Below are 19,542 nucleotides of genomic sequence, written 5' to 3' on the forward strand. Positions count from 1 at the left end.
GAGTGGGGGTGGCAGGAGGAGCTGAGCCTGCAGCTCCATTTGCTCTGCCTTTGCAGCAATACTGGTGTAAGGAGTTTTCCCTCCTCATGTTTTCAGCGTATTCCTGCCTCTCTGTGGTAAACTGGATCACCTTGCAACTCTGGATGAAGGGTATTTTCCTCCTTTCCTCCACCCTGTTTTGGCTGTTTTGGTTTTTTTAACCCAGATTATTGGATCCAGTTTACCGTGCAGCTGTAGCAGTGCAGTGTGTTTGGGGTAGGAATGAGTAGCCAGGATGGAGGGAACATCCCCTGGAAACTGGCAGTGGCTGATAGTCACGGGGCCACCCATGCCACTGTGACTCCAGCAGTGTGATGGAGAGGTTGGCATCTTCAGCGAGGCCCAGTACTCGCCCAGGCACATTTTTCTTAAGCCTGTGCAAATGGCAGATTTTCAAACATTTGCAGCATTGCATAAACCCAACTCAAATGAATTTGAATGGGGATGAAGCCGACCTGTTGACACAGAGGGTACTACGAGCAGGATTACAAGTTCTTGCCACAAAGCATGGAGCAACAGAGCTTTCTCCATCATTTTTTGCAAGCTTTTTCTTAGAAACCAGTGAAGCATTTTGTCTGAAAAACGTAACCCCTCCTCCCTCAGTTTGGGATAATTACCCAAGCTGAAAAATGTCAGCACTTGAAAATAAAGCATCTTATGTGTAATGGGGATTGCTGAATAATCTGCTACTACTCTGCTAAAGCATAATGTATTTTTGCTCCCATAAATGAATGTATTAAGAATTGGACTTGTATTTTGTAGTTTAGCTTGGAGGCTTCCATCATTTTCAGTACTGGAAAACGTGGTGGTCTACCGATCACTATATTTGTGTTGTATCTTCAGGATAATTAGTGAAAAATTAACTAGATATTCTGTGCTTTAAGTAACAGTATATTTATAATTAATAATAATGGAAGATCCAGATTTCAAATGAAGTGAGGAAGCACTAACATATGTCTAGCAGCAACTTTTGCAGCTTCGTTTTCACATAACCTATTGAGTGTTGGCTTGTAAGGTTAGGGTCATTGTATCTTTCTGTCCTTACTGGTTTTAGACCACTTTGAGACTTGCTGTAGCATAAATTACAACATGCTGGCAGCAGAAACAGGCAGGGACAGCTTACCTGCGTGGATTCTGTTTGCTTCATAAGGACTGTTAATGCCGAGAAGTGTGAACCTCTTGCAAGGAAAATGCCGGCTACCCCTAGGCTACAGTTCCAAGCAACCTCAAGTAGTTTGAGGTTGTTCCTGAGTGCACATTAGCCCTATTTCAAACTTGGCCATTGGGATTTGCCCTGCAGAAACATTTTAGTCCACAGCAGCTCTTTTTCACCTGTCCTTAAACTCCTGCTATTTAATCATACATTCAAAGAGGCTGCATTTCCTGCCAGGACTGATGGCCTTGTGATGCCATCAGTATTCTTAGTTATTCCAAATCTTAGCACAGTTCTTTAGAAGTGTGACTGAAGTGGTGGCAATACAGTCTTAAGAGGACTAGGTTTAATTTACAGATGGAAAATAAAATGGGATGTAAAAAAATCGTAATGGGTTGCACACGCCACCACCACCCCACCCCCCCAAAAAAGATGCACCAGAAATAGGAGGGTTTTGATCTATGAGGCACATCAGAGTTCAGAAATAAAAGAAGTGTGAGGAGAAAATGCTATGTCTTGAAACACAGGGAAGGTCTCATATGCTACTTCAGCTGCATTAGATGTTGTATAGCTGTACATGAAGGCATCGTGGGGCCATCCAAAATGATACTAATCATTCTGAAAAAAGATGTGTAGTAAATAAGGCTCAGGGGTAACTGTGACTACTTAAATGAGATATATGCAGATTGGAATGTATCTGGAATAAATGAAATATGGGTATGTGAAAAGCAGAGATGTTAAATATTACTATTTAGGAAAAAACAAAAAAATACCCTAAACAAGATTGTAAAGTGATTGAAGATACTATTAGATTTTCTTTTCCTCTGGGAGACCTGATTAAAACTTACAGTATAAAATATGTCAAGGGATAGATTATAATTTAAAATCTTTTTACAGTGGTCATAAAAAAGAAAACCTGTGAGCATGGCACGAAACAAAATTGAAAATTGAGGCTTAGCTCTTAATGTAATTTATTTTTTAATGAAATGATTTAAAGTTTGGAATGAACTTCTGCTTGGAGACAATGAGCCATAGTATTTTGATATGCATAAGGAGAACAAATTCAGTGCAAGTGAGCATTAACATTCTGGTGATGAGTCTTCTTGTGGAGAGAGGACGCTTCCCCTCACACAGTGCTGGATCAGAGCACTGGACATACAGTCAGTCCAGCATCATGTATTTTACAAGAGCCAGGAAATCTCACAATTTTTAGCTATGTGGCAGTAACTGAAAATTTCTTCCTACCTCAGCAGCTGCATCCCTGGCTTATCCCTTTACAAACAGGTTCTGTTTTCTCTTACCTGTGGGCATTCAGAGCGTTCCTCTAAGCATCTAATTTTATTTGTATTAAGCTCTTGGCTCCGCTGCCTTCTGACAGCTGTGAGTTGTACTGGTTAGTTAGTTATAATGTGAAATATTATGTTCCTTATTATGTTAATATTATGTTATGTTCCTACAATGTGTGAAATATTATGTTGCTTGTATTAATTTTAAATTTGCTGCTTTCAGTTTAAGTGATACCTCATTCTTCTATGATGAGAAGTAAATAAGGATGTATTACCTACTTTCTTTTTATTATTCCTTGTTTAGTTAAACCTGTATTATATCTATAGTAATTTTTTTATCAAACTTTATCTATTATCTTATTCTCGTATAGAAGCTTGTCTAGATCTCTAAGAGTTCCAGTCATTGCTCTTTCAACTTCTGCAGTCTCTCTGATGTTATTTTGAAGAAAAGATGCCTGAGAGAAAATTGTATGCCCAGGTAAAGAAACGCTGTGAAACATATGTAGTAGCACTGTAGACATTAATTCTTTCTGTTTATACCATAACACTGCTTTTCAAATCAGCTCACTGGGCAGATCTTTTTTACTGGTTTCCACACAGGTATTCCACAATGACACATCATTACAAAAATGCCTGTTCCAGTATTAGAGATCCATAACATAATTTTACTTTATTCTGTCCAACAGGTTCTGTAACAGGTAGAGCTAGGAAAATGCTTGCTTGGAAGTAAAATATTTCAGGTGTTGGACCCAGATGTGATAGCAACTGTTTCTGGCAGGGTTTTTCTGCATCCCAGCCTTCAGCTGAAAGATGTGGGACTGTCCCCAGCACTGGGATTGCTTTCCCCTGCAAGCCGGTGTCTGCCCTTCCCCTTGAGGTCTGCACCAGCTTCCATAACTCTCTGAAACAGCTTAATAACAATCTGCATGCGATTTACTAGGCGAATGCAAGACACTTTTATCTGAGCTTCTCCTGGTGCTTCTGTTCAGAAACAGGTACAGCAGGATTACAAAGAGTCTCTTTCTTCAAAACACTTTTTCAAAAGTGCTCTGAAATGCAAAAGTTGATGTGTTTGTGTGGCCTCACTTTGTAATGTCCTTTGGTATCCTTATGTCCTGCATTTCCTTTGTGCAGACTAAACCGTGAACACTGTGTGGTTTAATTTTAATACTGCCTGTGCCAGTGTGTCCTGCAGTGAACCTGGAGGGCTGAGAACTCTGGAACTCTACAGCTTTTTGCTTTCATAAAGTTCATTAAGGCTTTAAAAGAGTGCTTTTCCTTAATCATCTTAAGTGTCACATCCATGTTTGCCTTCTTGCAGAAAATATTCTCCTTGCACTCAGCAAAACAACTAAAAAGATTACTTCTGCTGTAATCAATTAAAGTTTAAAGAGAAGTGAAAGTAACATATATAGGCAAGGGGTTTGAATTCACTGCAAGTGCCTCTGAAGTGTTTTGTTTCAAAGAGGGCTAATTTTGCTACAGTGAATGCGAACAGTAGCATTGTCATTTTCTTTGTATTGTTTCCTAGAGACAAGAGTCTCTCAAAAGCAAGTAAGAGGTTAGGTTCTTTGCTGGAGTGTGGCATGAGGAATACAGGGGAAATGCAAACATGCAAGTATCTGACTGTGGTAATTAATCCAGACATTTTTGTCTCCTTTTTTTTTTTTCATTTTTGGAAAGGAAAAGCCAGTACCAAGATCATCTCAGTGCCTTTGTGCACATAATCTGGACAGTCTGGAGGAGTGGAAGCTTTTTGCTGCTGCCCACCTGTGCAGGGTAACGCATACTGAAGATGCAGTTTGGTGAGGCAGCTGAGCCCTGCTAGCAGCTGGCTGCTGGTGCCAGAAGGGGCAATCCTGCTGCCTTTTTCTTGTATGCTTTCTCTGTGCTCCTCTTGTCTACCCAACCCGGGTGCCATCTCTGGTATTCACTGCTGAGCAGATTCAGCTCATGAATGTGGCAGAAAATTCAGCTCATGAATCTGGCAGAAAATGGCTACTTTATTTTTCTTTCTTTTTCCTAGGATTGGTTTTCTGCCAGCTTAGTGGGCTATTAAATCAGGTCAGCACTTTTCCAGCTACAAAAGATTTTTCTTCCTGGCACAGTTAATCCCCACTGTCTTTGCTGAGATTCAAAATACACTGTCATCTTCCCTGAACGGTGGGAAATTCCTTGGACTTGGCTGAGAGCCACTGGCTTTCAGGGAGCAGGATACTCCTGCTGCTGTTTTACAGTGTAAGGATAGCCCTTGGTCTTCACGTTTGGCATCATAACTGGACTCAGTTCCTGCTTTTTCTGGCTGCTGTGTATGGAGATGGGAATCAGCCTCTGGGGTGTTGATGGAGGGTGAATTCCTGCCCGGGAGTGACGTGAAGCGCTTTGCCGGCAGGTGTCAGTATTCCATACTGTTACCAGGGAGAATTGGTGTCATTAGGCTGTTTCCCTACAATTAAAATCTTATCCAAGCATTGTACACACAAAGGGAGACGAACAAGTGGTCCAGCCTGATGTCTCCAGAAAATCAGGAGTTGGAGTGAGGGTGGTGAAGGATTACCAAGGAGAGTCAGTTTTTTTAAGCTGTGCAAGCTTAAAAGGATATAAAAAAAAAATATTGTGATGGAAGAAGCAGGATTTCTCAACTGTTTTCATGTTAACATGTTTGACACTAACAGTGAAGGTGCCATCCCCTCCAAACCAGCTGACTGTACATGTTCAATAAACCCTGCCTGTAAACATGCCTAATGTTCTCATCAGGTGGTGTCACTGCTTGCAGGAGTCAGGTTTATACACTGACAAAGAAGTTGATGTCTTAACCGTTTATATTTCACAAGCAATTCTGCATATTTTACAGTAGGTTATCTGCTGAGTGAGTCAAAGGGCATTGGAAATATTGCTAGTGATGCATGACATATTGAAAAAATCCCCAAATGATTCACTTCTGTCATATTTTGATTTAAAAATATCCAGACAGCAGCATGCAAAAGAGGACCAAGAGTAAAGAAATGAAGTAGCACACTTGCACGTGTTTTGAGTGGAAGTATTTAAATAAATGCTCAAATAAACACTATGGGAAGTGTAGCTGATAAGATCTTAAAGAATTTCATGTAAAAACACATAAAGATACACAAAGATCCTTGTATTTTAGGCTAAAGTATGTTATGACAATCCTGACAAACAATTCAAGCACCAATGACTTGTTTCTCTAAAGAGGCAGATTTGCAGTCCTCATTTGCTGATTTAACAAGATGTGTTGATGTGCTGTAAAGTGGCTCTAATGCCATTTGTCCTCTCTTTGGAATTGCTCATGGTACATCTTGTTTCAGAGTATTTTGGTGGTTTAAAATCACAGGAGAACCCAGGTACAAACCTTTGAACCAAACATTTTTCATTGCCCATGTTTTTCCCATCAGACTGTTCTCTGTTCACATATCTGAATATCAGGAGCAGATAAGTAATTTTTCACAGACTGATAACTAAAGCATTTCTAAACAATTATCTCCTCTACTCTCTATTTTCAAAACCAGACATTTTTGTAGATGGCATGAAGTGATTATGGTTTATTTATGGGTCTTATGCAGACTTGATGAATAATAGTGAAATAGAAAAGCACTTGTTCAAATTTTCTTTTAGGTAGACATTTGGCATATTCTGAAAATGAGACACTAGACCTCAGCTGACTGTAAGTTAAACCTCAGGGGAAGTGAGTATGATGGTTGCAGTCTCGCACAGTCTTCCCACATTGTGAAAGCAGCTAGATTTGAACCCAAGTCTCAGCCTTACACATTAGCTTCCCTGATGACACATGAAAGGATATGTATTTGTGGAGCAGGATAGCTTCATTTGTGCAGGGCTGATGTACTACAGCTGACACTGTGCAGTCCACTTAGCCTTCCAAATGCATTGGCACCAAATGTATAAGATTTTGTTTTAAATGAATTCAAAGTAAGAGGGTGTTTGCTTGATTGCATCTAGCTAGCACAGGAGCTGATCAAACAGCCTCATTAGCGTGTTTTGGAGGTTTAATAATGGAATGGTGGCTGCCACTCGGTTGTTTTAAACCTGTATGACTGATGGCTATCATGTAGCTTCTCAGGGAGAAGTATAAATATTTTATTATGCTGTAGTTCAGAAGGGCAAATGTGAACTGTGGAGACCAATGTTTCATGCTGACACAAAGCATTGACATGGATGAGTAGACAGATAAACGCTGAGTTGCTCAGTGCTTGTTTGTAGATTCTGCTGATGGTTCTATTTTCCACAAAATATTTTATTGAAGTAATAACAAAAGCTGTCTCGGTCATGCTAGCGGACCAATTACCTGGGGTGCATGGATTGCAGAGGAGATGGTCTGCTTGGCATCTATGTGTATGTAAAAGGTAGATCGGTGAGTTATGGGTGTGCATGGATGTGGGTAAGAAGTTTTTTAGAAGACAGAAAGACACAAAACCTTCCTGGTGCCTGCAATTCCCATACACAAATAGGAATGAAAATAAAGTGATTGGCCCTGGTGTTAAAAGCATTTCTGCCTGGATGAGGTGAGCATTAGCCTTGAGGCACACTTACAGTGTGCGTTGTAGCAGGAGACCATGAATGGAGCCTGTGAGATTTGGAACTGGTACTTTGATTTGTGATTGCTCTGCCCGGCTAGTATGTGCTGAGTAAAAAGTGAGCATCTCTCTGGCTCTCCTCCTAAAGCAACAGATGTGTATGAGTAGTTAGAAAACACAAAGTCCTGCTGAAGTGGCGTGGTACTGCTCAATTAAAGGTGTTCACACGGGAAACACCTGGAGGAAAAGCTACTGACTGTGGTTTAAAATGAGCTGTTTTTTCAGTCTAATAGGACACAACTTTTAGTTCTGTTAGGTGACTGACTGGATCATAAGGACGCTACAGGGTAAGCACTAGAAAATGATTGTTTATGAACAACTAACAACAAATATCTAACAAGAGAAAAGAACTGATATTTCTCAACTCCTGTCAGCAACTCAGGTTGTTTATCATGTAGTTCCCAAGGCTGGTGCAGAGGGTAGTCAGTGGGGCAATGCTGATTTACAGTAACTGAGGATCTGATACCAAGTGCTGTAACTTAGGTTTCCAAGGAGGTGAGAATTCATGCTGAGCTTCTGATACTGATTTTCAAGGCTGTGTCATGTGAGCATATAGAAATCAAGAGTTTCCTTTCCATTTAAGGGATTTTATTTGCATTTTAGCAGAGTGGCTGGGGTAAAGTTAAGCAATGTAACTGTTCATGCCTGCGATCCCCTGTGTTACCGAAAGAAGTCAGCAGCATTGGTTTTGGATGAACTACTTTTTTTCAAAAGCTTATCTATAGCAGCAAAGGGTAACATTTTTGTCTCCTTGCTCATTTGATTGGGAATGTAACAGTATCTGGCTTCTCCAGGGCTTAGTCAGGATAAGGAGCTGGTTTCCTCTGGAAGCAATCCCAGCCCTTCCAGGAACCACGCACCTCGGTAGGGTCTGGATCAGGCCTGTAGTGAACAGATCTGGCATTTCCCTTTTTGACCTTATACCGACGCAAGTGTATAATGGTAGAGAGGCTGCGACTGAAACCATGGGCAGTTTTTTTCCAAAGGGCAGAAAACTTGTATCTGGAAGGAAATACCAAACTGTTAGCAACCTTGGTAGTGGTGCGAGGGGCACCTGGGCATTCTGTGGAGAAGGCTTTGCACTAGCCATAAAGGGGATTTGTGTTGCTGCAGCATAATTGAAATATTTACTTCTGTGGAGTTGTTTTCCCCAAGGTCTGGTGATTAACCCAGACCACAGTGTTAGGCGCTATGTAAATACAGAACAAGATGATGATCTGTGCCCTATAGAGTATATGTTGAGAAGCTAACACCTACCCAAGAGGCCTAACTAACAAGAGGCTGATGCTGACAGTAATTAAAGTTACAGTAGCAACTCTGTCATTAGAATTTTCTGAGTTATTCCAACACATTGACTCATACCCTGCACGTCACCAAGACTGATACATAGGATCAAGTTACTGAATTATTTTTTTCCTCTGTGCCAGGGTAGCAGATACAGAAGCAGCAGGTAGTAAGAATCCTGCAAAAGGGTTTGGTTTTTTCTCCATTGTGGTCCTTGCTAGATCAGAAAAGGACTAGAGTAAGCCTTCATTCCTTGTATATGAACAACTTTCAGATATTTGTTAGCTCCACAGAGTTTGTGCATAGACGGATCTGACATTGTTTTTGGTGTGCGTAACACCATGAACACTCCTTTCCTTTAAACAGAGAGTTGTTCTCATCCTGGTTCTTCTGGTCCTGCACCTTATGTGATCATTTACATTGAACAAAGCAGGGGGAGTCCCCAGCCGCCACCGCAGAGTGAGCTGTGCGTGGAGGGAACCCAACTGCTGGAAAACTCATTCTTGCCCAAGGTACCAGGCTGGGAGAATCAAACCATCCTTGTGATGGAGTAAATGATGCACAAACTTCTGTGCTTCAGGGAGAAGCTCACACTGCACAGCTGCTGCTGTGAGGAGCAGCAGCAGTGGCATACAGAGCTGATTGCTGTCAACCTCTTGTAGGCTTGAGCTCAGAAGGCGTCTGTGCAAGCGTGATTTTTATGAGCACGTTGCCGTTCTTTACAGGGACACAGGACTTGCTGCAGCTTGGCCTCTGCCTTATCCTCTTATAAGAGCTTTGGGGGCTAGGATCAAAAGATTCCTAGTTCCCACTTTGAGGTGTCCACAAAGTAAGTGGCAGCAAGGGATGAGAAGGTGGGATGACAGAGTATTTCAGTTTCATCTTCCATTAGGACCATCTAGCTGTGCAGGGGGAGATGAATGACCCCACACAGGAGGTGGCGGTGGGCTGCTGGAGCCTCCACAAACCTGGGAGGAGAGCAGCCATGCTGGCTGCTCCTTCTGAGGGCGGGAAAAGTCCCCAGCAGTCTTTACATGACCTGCATCTGTGTAGTTTGATGGACTCTTCTATAATTAACCATTGTCAAGAACACTTCTGAAAATGCCGGCTGGCATTTGAAACAGGAACATCAGATTAAGGAGAAGAGAGGTAATGAGGTGCAAGGAGAAAATCCTTCCCTCGGGAACAAATCAAACCTGATATCATCATGAAAGGTAATGAGAAATGCACTGCCGAACTGAGGAGGTTCACAGCAGCTGCCTAGAGGAAGCGAAACCATGTATTCCTATTTAAAACACCGGAGACGGGATGCTAATGTTTCAGTCTGCTGGTAAAGTCAGGGCACGCACAGCTTGCACACCTGCCTCTTGTGTGTAGTTTTGCCACAAATTTCCTGGGTCCTTGAGCAAGTCATTTCACTTCTCTGTGGCATAAGGAATGTCTAAATAGATGCGTACAAGTCGGTGCAGAGTGTGCCTGTACACCCACATGGCAGGTTCTGGAGCTATGGCTGTATCTACACTGCTAAATAACACAGGGCTAAGTGGCGCAGGCTAGTCCTGTCTACACTGCACAGAACTTGGCCTGTCTCTTCTTTTTTGGTCTCTCTGTGATGCCTCTGTGGCCCTAAGGCAACACTGGGTGGGTTTTTTTTGTCTTTTCACCATTTCATAGTATCTTTAAAAATATGAGGCCTTATGGGAGACTATCACAGCAATATTTTCATAGTATCAGTCTGAGGATTTGTGTTGCATATTCTGGCATTTGACAGTAAAACCTGTGTCTGGAGGAGCAAAACCAGTTTTCTTGGTGTAGGAGGACTGCCCAGGGTGGAAGGAGCCAGACCTGTATTCTTCTGTCTTTACTGCCCATGAGAATCTTGTCCCCTGGAGCAAGCGTGGGTGTCACTTGGACTGGCAATGCCAGACAGTGTGCTGATAATTAAACAGTATTGACCACCTGTGATCCTGTAAATCAATTTGTTTTCTGGCTCTGCTGTATTTAGCACTAGAAATGAAACCTGTGTGGCCGTGTCAGCATGGCTGTATGCCCACGTTGATAGAGAAGTCAGGGTATTTTATTTCACGCATGGTGCTACACAGTTGAAGGAGCGCTGGCCACAAGAGCTCATGTCATAGATACAGCAAGGATTAGGTGACCATCATCATAATTGCTAACCTTACTGGGATAGCCAGTAGCTTAATTAAAGTGTGTAAGGAGTATTGATATTTCCTATGTAGAAGCTGGAGCAATATATTGTTGCCTGAGACAGTATTTTCAACCTTTAGCAATTTGCAGACCACAAGCAAGTATTCCAGGAGAAGCACAGATTATCTGTAGCATTACCTACAGCACCTGTTAGCCTCTTCACTGTGAGTGTGCTTTCCTGGGCTCCTGGCATGTACTCACAGGACCCTCTGGGATCCAGGAACCACCAGTTAACAACTACGGACACACAGGGGACAGCAAACTTTACAAAGAGAGGGACAGAAGTAGGTGGTGAATGTGAGACCTCCCTTAGCATATTCTACAAGGCACTAAAAGCTGATGTAGTGTTTGGTGCCCAAACACCTACTTTGTCTTCTCAGGGAGAAGGATGCCATTTCACACAGTGGTCTGTGGGAGCAAGGGGAGTGGGATGTGAGAATAGAATGAGCCTGCAGGGCATCTTGAGTGGCAACCAGTGGTTCTGTAGGGCTGGAAGGGCCTGGGAGCATGAAGACCCTGTGCCAAGAGGTTGTTCTTACCCTGAGCTATCATCCTGTTGATGTACTCTCATTGCTGATAGTAATCTTACGTGTCTGCAATCTTGGTCTCATCTGTGTCTGCAATCTTGGTCTCATCTGTGTGTCACTTCTCATCCTGAGATGGCTTTTTCCCCGTGCTGCCGCAGGCACCACAAGAGATTTTGTTGCTCCCCAAGTTACGTGGCAGGGAAGCATTTTATCCATGCAGATCTCTGCCATTCATTCTAGATCCTGGGGTAGGATTTGGGACTAATGCTGCTTGAACTGCATTTGAGCTCCTTGCAGGGTAGCTACTGAAAGTCATTTGGCATTTTACTTAAATCTTGTGCGGTGTGAGTTGCATGGATATCAGACGTGTTATTAGTCAGAGCAAAGTCGGTATCACAGTGCTCCAGTAGAAGAAAAATGTAAGAGTAACTATTACAGTATTTACAGCGTAATTTTTCATATTGAGATTTGAACAAGCTTGTTTGAGTTATTCGGCATGAAAAATCCATGATTATAGAAGAGCTGAGTCATTAAAACAGTCCCTGTTTCTCCAGAGGACCCAGAAGAAAACACAGTGCTTTAATACATTTAAATCTACTCAAGTGTGCCTGGTGCTCTTTCTTCACTTCACAGTTCCTGCCAATTCCCTGTTTCCTTAGTGCTTCCCCTGACTTGTCTTCTTCCTGTCTGTAATACAAATGTAAGGAGAAATGGCACCTTTTTACTCTGCAGGTTTGCCTTTTGTGTGTATTCCTACCTGCCCAGCAGTAGTAACTGCACTTATTTCCTGCTTTTTGCCGTGAGAGTCACAGGGAGTGAAAACAGCTAAACAAGCTGGGCAGAGCGTATTTCTTTCTGTGCATTGTTCATGTTTGGTACATACTGGCTTCTGAGCCACCTGAATACCTACACAAAACCAATGTGAGACAAATTATGGAGAGGATAACTAGTGAGCCCAGGAGTAATTCAGGGGGGAGTGGGGGGTGGGGTGTTGACCTGCAGAATCTATTACTAACCATGCTAACAGAGAGATGGTCAGCTGGTTTGTAGGTCCTAGTCCATAGTACTGACAGTTGGCCAATATGTATTTTTACTTGCAAACGGAGATGTAACATGCTACATCCAACTTGACATACATGGTGATACCATACCATCTCTTTCAGGTGAGGCCATACTTCTGCCCTTGTGCCTCTTTTCCTCTTTGTTTGCCATTTGTCTGTCCTATGAGTCAAAAGTTGACTGCGGCATGGTAGAACATGCAGACTCCTTTTATTTCAACCAGTCATATTCTGTGGTCTGCCCTTTGGCTCATTCTTACACCCCTGACCTCTTTAAAAAAGCCTTGCTTCTTAACTGTATGATGCCAGATTGGCAAGATTGATCTCCTCTAAGCATTTCACACTGTGTTGCCTTGCATATTTTGTATCAATGTTCTGATTAAGTCATCAGGTCACGATGGATGAGTATTCGCATCATTGACTTTTCTCTGAATGATGAACAGTGGAAGGAAGTCTCCAGGAGCTTGGGAAGTTGTGTGCAAATGAGATGGTTTTCTGTGAAATTTTGGCATACTTTTCCAGCTGAGTTCAGAGTTTATGTGTGATCTCTGATGGGATTCCCTGGAAACTGGGAAACTGCTTGGCTCTGGCTGTTCTAGTACATGCTCCCACACATCTCCTTGAATGCTGGACATCGTTCCTCAGCTAAATGTAGTGAGAGCAGCTCAATCCAAAATGGGATGAGAAGGTGGGTTTGGACATAGGGAAAGTGAAAAAATATCTGACGCATCCTAGCCCTGGTGAAGGAGCAGAAGCTAGTTACAGAAAAGCTGTGCAAGGCCAAGTATGGTTCCTGTAAGAAGGAAGAAGCAGTGGACTGAGATGCAATATTTGCTTTCTTTCCACACTTGTGTCAGCTGTGTTTTAGTCTGCACTGGCTTTCCACTACTGTTCCTGCCCTTCTCTCCTTAAGTGTCTGCTACAGCAGCAAGTAATGAAAGACTTTCTTTGTGTCGTGAAACTAGTAAGCGGGATGTTCCTGGGTTCAGCGGTCAGCACCAGGCCAGACAAGCTCATTTGTTTAGAGGATGTCCTTGCAGGACTTGTCACACTAAACGAACAAGCCTTGCATAAGTAATGGGAATCCGCACACTGGCTGCCTCCGTGCCTGGTGGTCGCTCAGAGTGGCAGCCGGTTTCTTTTGCCTGCCTGGCAGTGATGAGAATCAACTCCTGAAACAAGTGGGCAGCCGGGTGTAAATTATAGCTGGCTACCTGGCATGATGCCGATGCGCATCCGTTCACAGAGTATGAACAAAGCGAGGAAAAAAGAGCTTAGCTGATCTTGCCTTTTTATCTGGAGCTGGTTGGTGGGATCTTTTGTCAGGGTTTAACCAACTGGTTAAATCTGTTTGTCCAGATGATTAGCAGCTTATGCAGCATGTTTGGTTTTTAACTGATTTTGAGTTCCAATCAAGTGCAATCTTAGAAGAGTTGGGGAGCCCATACGTCCCTCCAGAAGGAGGGATATTTAGGGCAGGCAAGCAGAATGCCTGTGTGTGCTGCTGGAGCAACTGTGAAAATTGCTGGAGGTTTAGCAAGAAAGTCCTTTTGGGAGAAGAGGAACCTGACATCACAAAAAGTATTCAGATCTTGACACAAGAGGGCAAATACCCACTTTCAGAATATATTGTATTCAAGGCTCTTTGGTTTTGGGAGGGTGAGTAAAGATTCGTGAAATCTTACAGTTGCATCAGGAAGATGCTCTCTCTCTTATGCATCTTCTTTTCATTCTTTTTTCCTTTTCTATTTTTGTGTCTGAGGTTGAAATTAATTTGATTTTCTGAACCCTCTTGCATTTAATTTCCCCGAGTTCAGTCTCTGCCTGGTTTTAGTCATAAACATTAGTATTTGGAAGTGTGAGGTTAAAATGATAAAATAAATTTGTTATAACGTAGGTTTCTTTCTTCTAGCTTTTCAAGGTCTAATTATTTTGAGGCTGATCTAGTATGAAATTGATAAGATGAAAATGTAAATGTACAGGTTCAGTATTCAAATTGTTTTTCATCTGATCAAAGAGAGGGAAGCATTTGCAAAACACAAAGCTTGTGTTTTTGCAAATGTCTGAAGTTATGTAGATGTTGTCAAGCCATCAGGAAATCCACAGTGCATCCACTAATGTTTATTTCATTTTTCTACAGGAGGTCTTGACCTTATCTTCATGCCAGGCCTTGGGTTTGACAAAAAAGGCAACAGATTGGGAAGAGGGAAAGGATATTATGATACCTATCTTGAAAGATGTATGAAACATCCCAGTGGAAAGCCTTACATGATTGCTTTGGCTTTTAGGGAACAGATTTGTGAATCAGTGCCTGTTGCAGAAAATGATGTCCAAGTAGATGAAATCCTTTATGAAGACTGCTGAAAGCATCTTGATACCAACCCACCTTCAGACTGACCAACCAAAGATGTCATATACATCAAACATGATTTAAGAGTCATATATGACTTTGGGAGCAATAAGATACACTATTTGTATTTGAACCAAAAAAACCCCACAACAGTGTAAATGTGGTAATAGTAGTGACGATTGCATTGATTTGCTTCTAATTAGCAAATATCTGGTGTGAATTCTTATTCTAGAATCAATAGAAACAAGAATGTGTGACTGTTTATTACAGTAAGGACCATTTCTTGTCATCATGTGTTTGAGGAACAAGCTACTTGATACTTAACAGTTTTATTACTCCAGTTTAAAAGTAAACTGTCAACTAATGGCATTCTGGAATTAGACACTTGTTGTGGCAAAAGTTCTTAGTACTTAAATATTTGCATCCATGAGCAACACAAGAAACTGCCAGTTAAGTCCTATAGTAAGCTGGGCAAGAAATGGTGATTGGAAAAAAGCCTTAATTGATTTTAGTGTATACAATAGTTTTGACTGTTTACTTGGCTCATAAAATTGTTTTAAAATAAAGGGAGTATCTCTTAATAAAAACAGCTTCCTGTCCATACCTTTGGTATATGGTTCTTTCCTTTATATGAATGCAAGATTATAATATAGTCTAAAACGTGGTCAGCGAGTTCTCCATCTGAAGAAAACCAGCTTTTTGTAAAGTACAATTCAAAATTACTTCAAGTTCTATAATTTTGTACATGGGCCATTCATAATGTCCCAAAATATTGTGTGAAGTATGGGTGCTATGTTAAAGGATTAAAAGGTGCTAAGAATTGCAGAGAACAGGTTTTATGGATTGAGTAAGTTCTCTTTTCTCAAGGACCATCTGTGGAGCAGAATGACCTTAAGACTTCAACAACTTTTGTGAACAAAGCCATGCCTACGGTACATATGAACCTTTTCATCTCAGAATGCTTGTATTCAGTTTTATTTCCATTTTTCAAATATAGGAACTAATTAAACCCTCTTGCTTTGGGGTGAACATAAGCTTAGCAAGTTAGGTCTCTCTGGCCTGTGCTCCCTGGTGCTTCTCCATCCCGCATTAACAAAGATCCATCTGGCTAGAGTGAAAATACCTTCGGTATTGGACTTCTGGGCTTCCCACCAGGGTGTACAGAAAAGCTGCAACCTGAACAAGACATCTGGTAGCAGTTTGCAGTATGGGCTGTTTAGTAAAATGATGGTGATCGGACTTGGCCTCAGCTCTTCATCAAGCTATTTCACTCTACCAAATGAAAGATGCAGAGTAAGATGTGTCCATGTGTTCACAAAAGGTTGTGCAAGCAGAAGTTAGGATGACAGTATCTGTGCAGGTGCACGTGGCCGAGCATCCTCCAGCTCCTCTCAGCTCTGCAGTGCTGCCAGCTGTACTGCCTTGCAGGAGGGAGGCAGAATCTTACGATTCAAGACCTTTGGGGAATAAATGTGAGAAAACTGGACCCTTTTTTTTCTTTTTTTTCCCCACAATATCTATCCTGGTGGTATTTTAATCCCTTCTTAATTTCTGAACTTCTGTTAGCATATGGAAAGCATCATCAACAACAAAAAAGATGGGACAGGCTTTGCGTGTGGCAGACCTAGGTTTGTCTGCAAGGCTGTTTGAGCTCACCTATCACATTAGGCTCAGCACTGTGCCATATGGCACAGCCTGCCATGGACATCAACAAAGCTGCACAGAAGCCAGTATTTCTTACAGCCAAAACCTCGATCCCAAATCTGATAGATATTTTAAATACATATATTAAGTACAGTCCCATTCAGCAAGCTACCTGCTTCCACCCCAGCAAAACCAGTGGGTGGTTTTAGGGGTGTCCTGCCTCAAGGTTTAGCCATGGAAGTTTATCTGGGATCCTGAGACACGTTTACATGGTTTTGTTTAGTGTGACACTAGGTGTTAACTGCGTGAATGCTGCTCCAGTTCTACTTTAGGCACAAAATGAAGAGGCCATGTCAGCACAACAGGACACAATCAGAGGCTAACGACCTCTCACTGCTGCATTCAAGCTGAGGAGAAGCCATGATGTTTGGTTTTAAAGCTGAATCCTATTTTTTTGAACTGTGTTTCATTAGGATGCCTTTGCCATATAAATCAAATGGCTGCCATGAAATCACAGTTTTTATCCAAAACCTCTGCACCTTGTGGCTTTGCTTTTCTGAGACATTCTTTATATGAAGGGGGGGGGGGGTTATTGTTATTATTATTTGCTCCATTAGATATGATTTTAGTCACAACACTTTACAGCCCTTTGAATTAGTTTTTGATCTTGCTGTCTGAGCTTTGATTTATTCACTAGAATAAGGGCTAGCTTGACTCGTGTGTATTTCACTGCAGGTGATACCAGGTGAACAACTGTGAACAGAAAGGCCAGCATATGATGAAGACACTTCAGAGCCAGCACTAACACTTGTACAAAGAGCTTGACTTAGTCATATGTTTTGTTGTGTAGGAGTTCAAAATGGGGGGGGGGGGGGGGGGGCGCGGAGTATAAAGTAGGAGTTTGAAAGCAAAATACAGGCTCCCATCCAGCACAACCACAGGTAGGCACCAAGCTTTATCCTCTGTGGGCTCGCTGGAGTTGCTGGAACTAATTGAAATAGGAAAAGCAAGTGATCTTTGAAGGCTTTCAGGACTTGAGGCAACGAGTGTCCCCAGACTTCTTATCTTGCAGATCACATTTCAATACATCATGGAGCCATTCTCTCCTGCCTTCACTCCAAACTGCCCTTTTGGCTACAGCTGCAGCGGGAAGGGATGAGGAAACTATTTAATATACTGTATCATTTGGAACAAGAGGAGATGGCACTTTGTTTCTTTCCAGCCTCTCCCAAGTCAGGAGGAGATCATCACAGGCTCACTGGCCAGACTGGGGGAGCTGCAGGACCCTGGCTGATGCAGATAGCTCTTAACATTTGGCTGGTGGGGATAGTAAAACAAAATTTATGTATATTGTCTTGAGAATCACAGAGCTAAATAAATGTGACAGCTTTCATTTGACATCCCCAACCTTGCTGCTGTCGCTCAGGGTTTTTCTTTTTGCCACATAACATGAAATCACTGTCAGTTTGATAGCATATAGCAGTGTTTCCGAAGCACAAAGGTTAGGAAGTCGGTAGGTGCGTCAGAATTATTTACGTTTGCTATGCATAAAATGGCACTGGGGAGCAAGGCAGGCTGCCAAGAAAGAGAGGAATCTGGGCTGTCTGGTTGCTCTCTTGTATCTATCTCTCCATGCTGGATTGTCAGGGTAGGATTTATAAAAATTGCTTCAAAACAGTATCATCTTTTCTCAAATGGACATGCCCCCATCTGTGGCAGTGAATGCCATTATTGCTATTCTCATGACAAAGCGTCTATCAATCTCTACTTTGTTTATAAACAAATCTGCCTGCCCTGCATAAGAAATGGATAGACTAAGGAAAAATACCATTACCAAAGGGATAAGTTAATTATATTTCAGGATCTCAGCAGGGAATGCTATCTCGGAGTATTTGGTAAGATCTGACCAGTGGAGTTGTAATTAAAAAATGTCCCCAGGGAGGAACTTGTAAATTATTTACTGTAAGGGGCTTTTCCAGGCTCTTTTAGTTTAATTACACACTCTGAAAGAGAAAGGCCTCAGAAACAAATTAACTAAGAGGTTGAAATGGCTTTGTTAAAATAAGTTTCATGGCTAAGCAAGTGGAAGACTGAGCAAGGTTCAAATATAGGACAAATCTTTGGAACCTGGCATTACTCATGCTTTAAAAATCATACGGAAAGCACCAAAATGTCCATGCATAGAAAATGCAATCACTGCTTTTGTCCAATATTCCCACTGGCCTCAGAAGACTTTGTATGTAGTCCAGATCTGACAGTGCCTCATGTCCTCATGGCCATTTGCTTTGTAGGGGAAAGAACTGATAGGGTACAGATGAAGTCCTAGCAAGGGGAGATGAAAAGTTAGAGGTCATGGAGAGGCAGAATAAGAGAATGCTGGGATGGTATGAATTTTCCATTGCTCTCACACCACCTGTGGCATTTGTAGCTCAAAACAGCCTGGTTAACCCTCAGTGAAAGATGGGCTGAATGTAGCCCTTGGTGCTGTGAGACAGTCACCATGCTATAAGTGGCTCTCATCTTTTGAAATGCATGGGTGGAACCTGCCTTGCTTGCCCTCCCATGTGAAACATTTGCTACCAAAGGTGGTCCCTGGTTGCTGGCCTTTGCTGGAAGACAACTAGCATGATCTCTGGTCAGATATGGAGAACAGAAGTCAAGAGGTCAGAGCTTTCCCTTCATTTTGACCACTGACTCATTGCTTGGCCAAGAGGGAGGCATTATCTAATATGTTTGCTAAGGAATAAGGCAGCCAGTAATACTCTATCTGCCTGCCTGTTGATGCCAAATTTTATGCATGAAATGGCCTTTCAGTGACGGTTGTCCTTGCATACATTTCTTTCTGAAAAAAACCACATCTGCTGTGGCACCCTTACCAAGGAGCCAACTGGCTGAGCAGAGGAGCCAGCCAGGCATGGCTGCTGGTGTATGCACACTTCTTAGCCCGTATACAGGACTATAGCATTTCTCTATTCTTTGTGTCTCTTTTTTTAAAATTTATTGGACTTACATGTTTTGTTTAGATGGAAACTGTCCCAGAGTTAACAGTCTCTCTACCCCCTGCATGTGTACAGTCTTCAACACATGCCATTTGATTATAGCCTGAGGGTATGGGTTACCACGTCCTAAACAATAAGTTCTCCACCTTCAGGCAAACTAGCTGAAAATCCACAGATGAAAGCTGCTTTAGTCATTCATCAGGCAGATGAGATCTCTGCTTTTATTTTGTTATAGCGTAAATCTGCTGCTCAGCTTTCTAGTCTCTCTGAAAACTACTGAATCATAAAAATGCTTGTAGCAAATGCCAGCTTGTCTGTCACCAGAATAATACATTAAATGGCTTATCAACTCCAAGAGAAGACTACAATACTTTTGAGGTGATT

General features: G+C 42.1%; 1 protein-coding gene across 4 annotated transcripts in view; it reads left to right on the top strand.

The window, feature by feature from the left end:
- The window catches only part of LOC308067388 (5-formyltetrahydrofolate cyclo-ligase-like), a 79,643-nt gene that overhangs the window by 15,104 nt on the left and 44,997 nt on the right, over positions 1-19,542 (top strand). The window contains exon 4 of one of the 4 annotated variants that reach the window (XM_080396168.1): positions 14,306-15,116. The exons of the other annotated variants lie outside the window; for them this stretch is intronic. Coding sequence (XP_080252294.1) covers positions 14,306-14,529 — 224 coding nt within the window. The 3' untranslated portion in view covers positions 14,530-15,116. Of the gene's footprint in view, positions 1-14,305; positions 15,117-19,542 lie in introns of those variants that run through there. 4 annotated transcript variants of the gene reach the window in all.

Source organism: Falco punctatus (genome assembly GCF_963210335.1).
Source record: "Falco punctatus genome assembly, chromosome: 7".
In the NCBI taxonomy this organism is placed as follows: domain Eukaryota; kingdom Metazoa; phylum Chordata; class Aves; order Falconiformes; family Falconidae; genus Falco; species Falco punctatus.